Raw genomic sequence first — 13,241 nt, 5'->3', positions numbered from 1 at the left:
ACTTTATACTGGAGTAATGGCTGATGGAAATTTAGCTTTTCATCACAGAAATAAATTATATTTTAAAGTATATTAAAATAGAAACCATTATTTTATATTGTAATAACATTTTGCAAGATTACTATTTTTTTCTGTATTTTTTATCAAATAAATGCAGCCTTGATGAGCTTAAGAGACGTCTTTAAAAAACATTACAAGTCTTACTGATCCCAAACTTTTGAGCGGTAGTGTATATATATATGTATATATATATATATATATCTGTGTGTGTGTGTATCAAGAAAATAATAAACAAAATAAACAAACAAAAAGGCTTGTCAACATTTAAAAGGGAGGACAAAATACTCTTGTTCCAGCGTCCCCTACATTATTAGATGCAAATTGTAGTGCAATCAGTATGTCAGATTTTATGAGTGTAAATTAACGCAACTTCACCTTGATTGACCCCACATCCACATGCATTCCTTTAGTCCTGTCACATATGCAATTATTTTCCTCTTAAAACAAATTATTTTCTTATAACATATTATAAAAGAAATCATATAACGTGCATTTCTCCCACAGCTTTTACGCGGTGATGAAATAATCACCTTTCTCTAGTCTACTACACAGTTTCAGTTTCTTATAAATCACGTGGGCTGCGCTACAACGTCTGGTCCAAAATTCCACCTTGCGTCATAAACGACGCCCGAACGCGCTGATTGGCTAGTGCATACGCATAAAACACAATTTCGCTCGCTGATTGGTTCACCCAGCTGTCACTCAAACACGCACACGCGCTCCTCACGCAGACGGAGTCGGACATCTACTGGAAAGAGTACTGCGAATTCAATAACAAATCGACAGTAACAGGGAACTGGCCTGTTCTTCCGTTGCTGTAGAAGACAAATCAAACAAATCAGCGGATTCTTGCTTTAACCTGGTTTGGATAACGTTTGGGGGTGAGTAACAAAATAACTTTAATTTCCGCATTCATCTTTTTTTTTTTTTACTGCGTAAAATTTTACAGGAAGTTTTGATCTCACGTTTGGTTAATGCGTGATATAAATAATACATACTGTATAACCATAAGATTTCACATGTCATTAGAGGATTTTTACTATTTAGAACGCAATGGAAAAACACATAAAAGGCCTTTATATAACTAGGCCATATGTAAACTCTTCTGCAGTTTACATGCAAAACAATATCACGTGGTCATGAATTCTGTTATATCTAATAATAATATTAATAATAACATCGTTCAATATAGCTATATTATTTTATTATTATTGATTGATTAATCGATTGATTGATTCCAATTGAGAACAATTTTAAAGCATTAAAAAACCCCACCCACATGTTTACCTAACTTAGCTGTCTGAATGAGAAAACACCGTAGTCGTCTATTGTATTCATATAAAGCCTTAAAATATATTTATACAAAAACAATACCTCCAAACCCTACCCTACACACACGTGCGCGCACACGCACATTGTTTTCAAGCATTAATAATAATATAAATATTATGTACAATCTTTTTGACAATACTAATATTCAGTTACACTGACAGCAATACTTTGTTTCTGCTTTAATGATATACATAAAATAATCGTACCATAATAAAGCATTCTGTTTAAATGTAAATTAGCATACATATTCCAAATTCTGTTACTCTTATTGTCTTAGTAGTAATTATGCCTAAAACTATGAAAACATTTTCCTAACAATCATATAATATAAAAAAATATATATATTTAAATATCTCTTAAAGCACAAAACACCCACATTCACTACAAGAAAACATTTAGCATTTTTTAAAATAATAATAATAGTAGTAGTAATAATGATAGTAATAATAATATAAAATTTACTTAACAGTTTTACACAAAATGAGCTTTTCATGCAAATTACAATTTGTTATTAGCTGCATGATTAGAAACACACACCACACAAAAAAACTCCATGGCCATAAATTGAGATATAAATCTCATTATCTCATCTGTTGAGGTCTGCCGTTTCTGCTTTTACTGTGATTTCTGTAAAAAAAATAAAAAATAAAAAAAAAGAAGTCTTCACTGTGGCCTGTCTGTTAACAACCATATTTTGTCATGCATTATAACTCTCAGCCCACAGAGTCGCAGAAATGAGTCAGTGGTTGGAGCTTCAACAACTGGATTCAAAGTTTTTGGAACAGGTCGACCAACTGTATGATGACAGCTTTCCAATGGCCATCCGGCAGTACCTCAGCAGCTGGATAGAAAGCCATGACTGGTGCGTACGACCGATTGTGTACCTTTACAACCATGTCAAACACATAACCACAACCTCTTGCAAGTATAATAATGCTAAACTAGGCAACCTGTTGATTCTTAACAGTATTTTTTATAAAGTTCAAAATTGAATATTAATCAAAATTATTAATATATTATTACAATATGAAAATTGTAAGAAATATTTTTAAATGTGCATTAATATTTTAAGGGCAATCAGAATATTAATATTAACATATCAATTAAAATTGTAAAATGTAGACATTAAAATATGAATACTTTTTAAGGTGCATATCTTATAATTGATGTTATTAATATTTTAATTAAGTTTAATACTTTAATATTATATGAATCAAAAACTAATTAAAATGAGAATATTAATTAATACTTTTAATGTGCATACTTATTTTTAAATGTAATTAAAATATTAATATTAACAATAATATTATTTAAAAATTAAAATAATAATGAATACTTTTTAAGGTGCATAATATTAAATATTTTTAAATATTTTTAAAGGTTAATAAAGTTATTAATTCAGTTTATTAATATTATTTAATTAATTTTTATTTAATTAACTTTAACACTTTAATTAATATTACTAATGTTAATATGAATAAAAATATTGTAATTAAAATATGAAAAAATTAATTAATATTTTAAATGTGCAAAAATATGATTAAAGGTAATTACAATTTTAATATTAAAACATGAAAATATGAATAATTACTTTTTTAATGTGCATACATATTTTTAAAGGTAATCAAAATATTAATATTAATTATTATTATTTTAATTTAAATTTTTTTATTTTTACAGGTTAAGACATCTGCTCTTTACCAAAAAAGCAAAAAGTACAGTTTATTGTACATAAGGGCTTCATGTTGAGATCACATGATGTTAATAAACACAAACTTCAGATGAACTTACTTCAAAGTGTGAAATTTTCCAGAAAAATGGCAAATTGTTAGGTTCTGCACACGATAAACCTGCGGTAACATCATATAAACGGCATCATTGGTCGTCCAGACCTAGTGAGGGCAGCAGAGAGACAAATTCTGCAATATTAGTTGTTTAATAAGAGAAACAAGAATCAGTGCAACATAAACAATTAGTTAGTGCACTTTTAGATACTCCACTTTAAATATTCATTTTCTTATTAAATTTATCTTCCTGATAAAAGAGGGATTATATAGGCACAAATATAGGAATTATGTTAAAAATAGAATTCAATCCAGTTTCATCTTCATTTGGTGTGAATCATCTGTTCTTCGTTCTCTTAAAGGGACCATGTCGCTAATGTGGAGAATGAGTCTCTGGCCACCGTGAGGTTTCATGATCTTTTGACCCAGTTGGATCACCAACACAGCCGCTTCGCGATGGAGAAAGACTTCCTGAACCAGCACAACATCCGCAAGATCAAGAGGAACTTGCAGGTGCCTGTCTGCAACTGGCTACACAATCATTTCCTTTTAGCATTTGTGTCGCAGCCTCTAAATCATTAGGCAATAAATAGGTCAGAAAAAAACAAGTTGCAACATGCAAACGATTGAGTTTGTGAGTTAACACAACCCTTGTGTTTCAGAGCCTCTTCCAAGACAATCCTGTTTCCATGGCGATGATCATCAGTAGGAACCTTAGCGAGGAAAGGAAGATTCTGGCCGCTGCCCAAGTGTCAGAGGTCAGGAATTAATCAACGACAACCACTGATTTCCAACACCAAACTGTGAATTTAAATATCTTTATTTAAACCATTTTTTTAAGTTCGTTCCATGACTAAAGGAATAGGTCAAGCAAAAACAACTCATCGTCATGTTGTTCCAATTTCACACGACTTTCTTTAATCTGTAAAACACAAAAGGAGGTATTTCACAATATTGTCCAAGCTGCTCTTTTCCACATAATGACATTAGGTTAGTAATTAGTAATTTGTTGCAGAATCGAACTGAAAACACCCAAAACGATATGATCGTGGAGAAACATCGAGAAATGGATGGAAGGGTGAAAGAGATAAAGATGAAAGTACAGGTGATGTACACAAAAACTATCGCAACTATAAGATATGTCGAATTCTCATAGAAAAGTTGTGTAAAACATCTTTTTCAAATTTCCTATCAGGACACAGAGCAGATTATCAAAAATCTAGAAGACCAGCAAGACGAATACGACTTCAAGAGCAAAACTCATCAAAGCAGAGGTAATACGTTTACAAAAACTGCTTCTTTGTAGACGAAAAAAACGCTTTATCAAATGTGCGGTCACATTACTGAAATTTCTGCAAAAGTTTTTTATTGCTTATTTTGTTCACAAAAATTCGTTGAACAACCAGTATGACCGTATCTATGGGCAGAACTAGCTAATTATTCGAAAAGTATAGAAACTCAGTATTGTTTATTTTGCTCTCGAAAATGTGTCAAACATCGGTAAATTTGACTCACCTGAAGTCAGAACTAGCTATTTTTTCATCAAGTTCCGAAAATCAGTATTGCTTATTTCGCTCGTGAAAATTTGTTGAACAACAGTAAGTGTAACTGCATCTTAGGTCACAACTAGCTAATTATTCGAAAAGTATAGAAACCCAGTATTGCTTATTTTGCGAAAATTCGCCAAACTAGCTAATGTGACGCATCAAACTACGCCTTTGTCTCTGTTTATTTTGAATACGCGCCCTCTAGCGGCGAAAATTACATACTGCGCCTTTAAGTCAGAAGTAGCTACGTATATTTTAAGTACTGAAATTCAGCATTGCTTATTTCGTTCGTGAAAATTCGCCAAACAACAGTAAATATGACTGAACCTTTAGTCAGAACTAGCTATTATTTTCAATAAGTACCGAACCTCAATACTGCTTATTTCGCTTGTGAAAATTTGTTGAACAATGGTAAATGTCACCACACCTTAAGTCAGAGCTAGCTTTTCTTCGGCAAGTACCGAAACTTAGTATTACTTATTTCACTTGCAAAAATATGTCAAACAACAGAAAATGTGACGTACCTTAAATCAGAACTAGCTATTTTTTTCGACAAGTACTGAAACTCAATATTGCTTATTTCACTCACGAAAATTAGCTGAATGGCAGTAAATGTGACGCACCTTAAATCAGAACTAGCTTTTTTTTTTTTTAGGCGAATACCGAAACTTAGTCTTGCTTTCATCTATTCAACAGAGGAACTGAACGGGACCATTTCAAAGGAAGACTTGAACCGGGAGAGACTGACTATCCATGCCATGTTTATGAAACTCAATGACACAAGAATGGTGGGAACATTGGGGATCTATTGCCTTTTCCTGTTCTGTAATGCTAATTGGTTAGCGAAGAGCAGCGGTTACGTTCAACCTTGTTTGTGTCCTTGTAGAATGTGATCAGTCAGATGTCAGAGGTGTTGAACATTATGGATCCAGTGATCTTTGAGCTAATCTCAACAGAACTGGCTGAATGGAGGCGTCGTCAACAGATGGCTTGCATCGGTGGAGTAACCAATGCCTGCTTGGACCAGCTGCAGAACTGGTAACAAACCACAAATTAATTCATGATTTCCTTCTAACCATACGTTTTTGGAGTAGTAATAATAATACTAGGAATACATTTAAATTTTTTTGCTGCTGTAAAATAGCCCAAGATTCTCTCAAAAATAAAGCAGATCGGTCATATTTACAAGATGTCGTGACAACCAATTTTAATAGTTTCAAGATCTTCAAATAATATCAAAACAAATTGGTATTGCTCATAATTACGTCTTAATTGTGAATTTTGACACAAAATTTTTATTTTTATTAATTTTTTTGTACTGATGATTGCGAATACCAATAATGGTTCGCATATTTTTTTTGCGAGCAAAATCTAGTAATTTCAATAGAAATCCAATCTGGAATTTTTCGAAAGATTTCACTTTATAGATTTCACATGGGTTCAAGTAAGTCATGTAGATTCGCGCTGACCAACAGAAAGCTGCTTTGTTTGATTTTTATAGACCTTTTTTGCTAGCAAAATTTTTGGAAATATTGGCAATAGTTATAATTTTGCTTCACTGCTGACATTGGGCCTTTTTTGTTCGCAAAATTTTGTAAATATTTTGACTATTTAAATATTAATCATTTTGCTAGTGACAGTAGACAATGGACTTTTTTTTTGCGAACAAAATTTTAGACCTTTTCTGCATGTGAAATTTCACAGAAATATTGACGACATTAAATATATTGACAGTATATAAATATAGATGACTTCACTACACTAATGACAATAGACAATGGATTGCTTTTTTTCACACAGTGTTTTATAGACCTTTTCTGTTTTCGAAATTTCACCTAAATATCAACAATATTAATATATTTACAATAAGAAAATCGTGACAATTTCGCTACACTATTGACTTTTTTGCTCACAAAATTTTGAGGAAATATTGGCAATATTAAATACATTGGCAGTATATAATTACTGATCATTTTTAAAACAATATTGAGAGTGGACATTTTTGTTCACAAAATTGTATAGACCTTTTCTGCTTGCAAAACTACACAGAAATATTCACAATAATAAATATTTTGACAGTACATAAATATTGATATTTTTGCTAAATCACGCTTTTAGGCTCTACAAAATCACGTTTAAATCATATATTATTGAGTTTTGTTTGTTTTTGCCCTCAGGTTTACTTCTCTAGGGGAATCTCTTCTTCAGCTCAGGCAGCAGCTCAAGAAACTTCTGGAGCTGGAGCAGAAATTCACATACGACAAGGATCCCATCACCCTCAGCAAAAGCACTCTGGAGGACAGGATCATGTTAAACCTTAAAGCTCTCATCACAAAGTAAGAATCCTACTTTGCTTGATACACCACTGCTGAAAGGAGTCGCTGACAGTGAATCATTTTTGTTTGTGTGTGTTTTCAGCTCCTTGGTAGTCGAGCGACAGCCATGCATGCCGACCCAACTGCAAAGACCTTTGGTGCTCAAGACGGGCGTTCTGTTCACCCTCAAATTACGGTAACACAGCCGATGATTCGCATTTCTCTGGAATGAAAGGCCGGATAATGTTCAGTTGATGAATGATGAATCACATTATTCCTCTGCTCCAGGCTGCTCATAAAACTTCAGGAATTTAACCACACTGTTCGGGTGAAGGTGCAATTCGACAAGTAAGTGTTGTACATACTCTGACTCAACCGTAATTCATAGAGGTATTTTTTTGTCTGCAAGCAGTTTATACTTGCATTGCTAATGATTCACTCGCGCGGTTAGCATTTTTAACTTAGCATACATTCAGAAAAAACACTGAAGATGCATTTCATTGTGTTAACGTGTCTCTTTTCACCTTTCAGGGATATCGTTGAGAAACGGAAAGGGTGTGTCCTACATAATTTCCTTATTTGCATACCATTTTAAAGGGACAGTTACTCTAAAAATGAAAATCTGTTATCATTAGCCTGTTTCTTTGTTTGTTTGTTTTTTTGTGGAACATAAAAGGAGATATTTTAAAAGTGAATAACAATAACATCTGTAAAAAAAATTGTCAAGGTTTTGAGTGCGAGTAAATAATGACAAGAGTTTTTATTTTTGCTGAGCGTGTGGCGGTGCCGGCGCTGACCCAGATCCGGCGTAATGACGTTAGCTTCATAACTTTACAGTTGAACACTGATGTCACACGGACTACTTTGTCGATCATCTTGGTACTTTTCTGGACCTTGAACGTGGTAGTTACCTTGCTGTCTATGGGAGGGTCAGAGAGCCCTCATATTTCATCAAAAATATCTTAAATTGTGTTCCGAAGATGAACGAAGGTCTTACGGGTTTGGAACAACACAAGGGTGAGTAATTAATGACAGAATTTTCATTTTTGGGTGAACTAACCCTTTAAACTCCGTTTGAATTCCACTTTAATTAATAGAATTCCACTTACTTAGTAATGCTCCTGTTCTAGGTTTCGCATGTTCAACATCTTGGGAACGGCCATGAAGGTGATGAACATGGAGGAGTCCAATGGGATGGCAGCAGAATTCCGTCATCTGGTAAAGTGAAAAGAAAAAATAGCAAATTACAGTGTAGCTCCAATTTAAAAGCATAATTTAGTCAAGGAAATAATAGTGACAGTATTCTTTTTACTTCACAGCAACTGAAAGAGAAGAAAGTTACCGGAAACAGAACAAGTGAGGTGAGTTCAAGATGTTTTTCAAAGTCTCTTCTGCTCATATCAAGGCTGCATTTATTTGATCAAAAATACAGTAAAAACTCTAATATTATTACAATTTAAAATAACTCTTTTCTATTCTACTATATTTTTGAAATGTTATTTATTCCTGTGATGCAGAGCTGAATTTTCAGCATCATTACTCCAGTCCTCAGTGTCACATGATCCTTCAGAAATCATTCTAATATGCTGATTTATTATCAATGTTGGAAACGATGATATGTTTTTTTTTCCAGCATTTATTTGAAATCGAAATCTTTTATAACATTATAAATGTCTTTACTGTCACTTTTGGTCAATGTAACGCATCCTTGCTGAATAAAAGTATTTCTTTACAAAAAAAAAAAAAAACTTTACTGAGCCCAAACTTTTGATTGGTAGTGTACTTTTTAAGATTGTTAAAAAAGGAATAATCTGTCATCATTTACTCACCCTCATGTCGCCTCCAAATCTGCATGACTATCTTTCTTATGTGGAACACAAAAAAGCTCCAAAAACCACTTAAATGTTTCAAGAAAGTAGTCCATAACTCTTGTGTCCAGGTTTCCTAGTCTTCTGAAGTCGAATTAATTTGTGTAAGAAACGAGCAGAAATTCTGTTTCCTCTGCTGTAGCTCTTCTCATTTGAACGTCTGCCTATTCAAGCTTCAGACTTGGTAGAACAACACCTCAAACTGCCATTTTGGGCTAAATTCTTTCTTAAACGTTCGGCAGGGCCCTCTGATCGTCACAGAGGAACTTCACTCCATCACCTTTGAGGCTGAGCTGTGCTGGTCTGGAATGGTCATGAACTTTGAGGTCAGAAGATCCTTCAGAACAACCGAGTTGAAAACATAAACGGCTCCAAATCATGATCATCATCAACTTTCTTCTCTCTCTCCATCTTCAGGCCACGTCTCTGCCCATAGTCGTGATCTCCAACGTCAATCAGCTACCCAGTGGATGGGCCTCCATCATGTGGTACAACATGCTGACCTCTGAGCCAAAGGTACGTCCTCTTCAAAACTCATGTTACGCACATAACAAAATGCCTGAAAATTGCACTCAAATTGAACTAAAAATACATGTTAGATAAGAAACATAAAAAGGTTTAAGCACTAAATTTACTAACTGGAAATAAAGTAAAACTGAACAAAAATTTAAACTGAATAAATTAATGAATGAATAAATAATTTAGTTTAAACCTAAATAGAAATGTTTTAAAAACAACACGATTTTAAAGTAAAGCACTAAAATTAATAACTGGGGATAAAAACCTGAACTAAAACAAAAATAAATTAAACCTAAATAGTCATATTTAAAAAGAACTAAATAAATAAAAATGACAAAAGCACACAAATTACTAAAAATTTTACTGAAATGAAAAATGAAAATACAAATATTAGATGAAAAACTTAAACTAAACAAAAAACTAGAAGTGTTGCTTTGGCAAATAACTGAAATAAGTTTAAGTTGAAACACTAAAATGACTAACTGTAAATAAATAAATACCTAAAACTGCAATCAAAATAAATGAAATCTAAACTAGAAATATTTTAAAAAGAACAAAACCTAATAAAGATGACAAAAGCCCCTAACAAAATGACTACAAATGGAACTAAAACTAAAAAGAAAACTGAAAATATAAAAATAAAAGTGACGTTCAAAAGCAAGTCCTCTTCAACTCTAATGTTTCAGTAATAGGTATGAGCTCTACATGCATCACAAAATAGATTCCTGGAGGTGCTTCCACAGGTTCTGACTTGCCTTGAACTTCTCTTTTCTTTGACCGTCTCTTCTGCAGAACCTTTCTTTCTTCGTGACTCCTCCTTCAGCCACGTGGGGGCATCTAGCGGAGGTGCTGAGCTTGCAGTTCTCCTCCATCACCAAAAGGGGGCTTAATCAAGAACAGTTAAGCATGCTGGGTACTAAACTCCTGGGTGAGTGCGATACACGTACTTGACATTGCGTGCAACGGATTCTCTTGGAACAGATGAACTAAATGCACAAGTGTGTGAACTTTGGCCCACAGGTCCTAAAGCGGCGATGGATCCTGAAGCTCAGATTCCTTGGAACAGATTCTGCAAGGTTGGTCTATACGAGATTTTTTTTACTGATCAGTTTATCCATTTTTGTATTGCGCACCATTGTTCCGTTCCCACTGTTTGTTTAGAAGTGATTTGATTTGAGACTTGTGTTTGATGTAGTCTGGCAGTGAGAAGAACTTCAGCTTCTGGCTGTGGATTGAAGGAATTCTGGACCTTATAAAGAGACACCTGCTGAGTCTGTGGGACGATGGGTAAGAAACCAGATGTTTGAATGATAAAAATCCAGCTAGAATCAACATCTTACATAGTTCTAGCTGGTCTAGATGGTTGGTCACTTGGACCATCTTGGTCTGTCTTACCATTTTGGACAGCTACCCTATTTCACATGCCAGGGTTATTGTCGTCAACTAAAACTATTAAAAACATTTTTTTGTAAGTTTAATAAGTTTAAGCTAAAGCTGTAAAATTAATGATGCACACCGAGTTTCATAACGATATGTCAATGCGTTCGTAAATTATAGCATTTTATGACAAAATTCTAAATGGCCGATGCCCAAAATGGCTGACATGGGAAAATTGGGTATGGTTCAAATCGGCATAACCCACCGAATCTAAAGAGACCAGTTTTGTGATTTTTGGTAAAACCATTCAGAAGTTACAAACAAAAATAGCCATTTTTCATATCTCCTGACCACTAGGTGGCACTGCGCCGAAACACTGCATGTAGCCTCAGGTCATGCTTGTTATAACACATAGTTAACACATATAACCAAGTTTGGTCTCAATTAGGGATGGGCGATACCCCTTATTTTGTTTTCGATACGATACCGATATTTTTCAAGGCAGTATCGTCGATATCGATACCGATTCGATACTTCTGCACTAAACTTTTAAATTATGAAATTTATTAAATTATTAAATTACTAAGAGTAAAATGGGTAATTAAAACCACTTAACTTTGTTTAAAACGCATTTTAACCCGTTTAATCCCAAATTTTTCCCAGACATGAAAATATCCAAATGATGTGTCATTAGTAACCCTTTGAAATAATCAATAATTTTTTTTTTTTTTTTGGAAAAGTGTGTGAAAATTTTTATTTTATGGTCAGTCACAATTGTAACCGGTGGGATAATGTGTATACTGAATTAACATATTTCTGCAGTCTTAAAAATTGTTATATATCTTAGCCCAGCTATTTTAAACTGTTTGATCACATTCTAGGGTTACTATTATGCATAAAAAACCCTTATACAACATTGATAGGAATACTGAGATCAAATACAAAAAAAATACAACCATCAACGTATTTCAAAATTGTTACTTTTTTGTAACATATATCATCACATTTTTATATTAGTGCTACCAGTATTACAACATTAATATTCTAACTTATTTGTAACATTTTAACTTTTGATTTAGTGCAATATTTTGTACTGCCATTAGGGACTGCCAGTGAATGGCTGTTGCATGCATAAAATGCAACTTTTACATGATCAATATTATCTTTCAACGTTCAATTTAAATAATTGTAATTGCACAAACTACAATTTCTACAATTTCAATTTGTTTATTGTGAAATAACTCAAACATTTATGTTTTTTTTTCTGTCCTCTGATAAGCATTGTTCAGGGCTGCCATTCCCAAAAGCTTTAATGCTTTCTTATGATACTTTTGGGAAACGCAGCCCTGTTTGAATGCACTGTCAGCAGTGAGTGAATGCTCTCTGTGATTGATTAGTTCTGTCTTGCAACATTTGCGTGTGTTCAGATGAGCAGGAAAATAGTTCTATCCTACACAATTACTCGCTAACAAAGGTTATTCGTCCAATTCAATGCATATTGTACGCATTATTATTATTATTATTTTTGTTAAACAAAACCACTGGTAAATAAAACGCACCTTAGTATCGATATTTTTTGTTTGAGTATCGATACTTTCGATACTCGCGTCAGTATCGATATATCGATACTTCGGATCGATACGCCGATCCCTAGTCTCAATACGCCAAACCATTACGGAGATATAGCCTCACATCCATTTTTGCATGCTTTTCGTCAAATTCGTTTGCGCGTTATTCGAGAACGGTTTGACGAATCAACTTGAATTCCATAACTTTTTGCCAGCATGGTCTGAAGATGATCTGAGACAATTTTGGTGAAAATCGGACGAATCGTCTAGGACGAGTTTGAAAGAGAAAAATCGAATATAGCGAAAAAACTAAACCTTACGATTTTTACATTTTGGAGTTCATTCGACTCGGCATGCGCCAAGAATTCAGAGGAAAAAAGACGTTTCCTTCTGTGCCTTACGCTTCAAAAGTTATTAGCATAAACATGAGTGAAAGTTTGGACAAGTGGTGGCGCTAGAGAGTTTGAGTTAGAGACTCCAGATTTGCTGTGGTTAATGTTGAGACTGTCCTCTATCAATGTGCCAAATTTCACAACTTTCCCGCAAGCGGTTCTATGGGCTGCCATAGACTTTCGGCGGAAGAAGAAAAATGACGCTAACGGATACAATAGGTGCCACTGCACCTTTGGTGCTTGGCCCCTAATGATGTTCGGATTTTAAATGACAACTTGACTGACAACAGTTTAATAGCATATTGAAATATATGTAAATGTTCAAATAAAGCTTTGAAAAAGTTTCATAAAAAGGTAAACCTCACATTTCAGCCTTTAAATAAAGAAAAGAGTTAAGTCAAAATGATAATTGATTAATAAATTATTATATGTATTTTATCTGCTCCATAAATAATTCTAGATAACTTATCTGAATTGTT

General features: G+C 33.6%; 1 protein-coding gene across 2 annotated transcripts in view; it reads left to right on the top strand.

Annotated features, from left to right (window-relative positions):
- Positions 1-759: 759 nt before the first annotated feature.
- Positions 760-13,241, top strand: part of LOC107739326 (signal transducer and activator of transcription 1-alpha/beta-like) — a 20,663-nt gene continuing 8,181 nt past the window's right edge. For both annotated transcript variants that reach the window (XM_016551413.1, XM_016551412.1), the window contains exons 1-19: positions 760-941; positions 2,110-2,254; positions 3,539-3,689; positions 3,839-3,934; positions 4,192-4,281; positions 4,372-4,450; positions 5,420-5,511; positions 5,610-5,761; positions 6,901-7,059; positions 7,142-7,234; positions 7,327-7,386; positions 7,570-7,593; positions 8,169-8,256; positions 8,358-8,399; positions 9,149-9,232; positions 9,324-9,422; positions 10,218-10,353; positions 10,446-10,501; positions 10,621-10,712. In XM_016551413.1, coding sequence (XP_016406899.1) covers positions 2,127-2,254; positions 3,539-3,689; positions 3,839-3,934; positions 4,192-4,281; positions 4,372-4,450; positions 5,420-5,511; positions 5,610-5,761; positions 6,901-7,059; positions 7,142-7,234; positions 7,327-7,386; positions 7,570-7,593; positions 8,169-8,256; positions 8,358-8,399; positions 9,149-9,232; positions 9,324-9,422; positions 10,218-10,353; positions 10,446-10,501; positions 10,621-10,712 — 1,721 coding nt within the window. In that variant the 5' untranslated portion in view covers positions 760-941; positions 2,110-2,126. The remainder of the gene's footprint in view (positions 942-2,109; positions 2,255-3,538; positions 3,690-3,838; positions 3,935-4,191; positions 4,282-4,371; positions 4,451-5,419; positions 5,512-5,609; positions 5,762-6,900; positions 7,060-7,141; positions 7,235-7,326; positions 7,387-7,569; positions 7,594-8,168; positions 8,257-8,357; positions 8,400-9,148; positions 9,233-9,323; positions 9,423-10,217; positions 10,354-10,445; positions 10,502-10,620; positions 10,713-13,241) is intronic.

Source organism: Sinocyclocheilus rhinocerous, unplaced genomic scaffold (assembly GCF_001515625.1).
Source record: "Sinocyclocheilus rhinocerous isolate Xijiao unplaced genomic scaffold, SAMN03320098_v1.1 scaffold945, whole genome shotgun sequence".
In the NCBI taxonomy this organism is placed as follows: Eukaryota; Metazoa; Chordata; class Actinopteri; order Cypriniformes; family Cyprinidae; genus Sinocyclocheilus; species Sinocyclocheilus rhinocerous.
The sequence above is the reverse complement of the archived record's forward strand: the minus strand, read 5'-3'. Positions and strand labels throughout refer to the sequence as shown.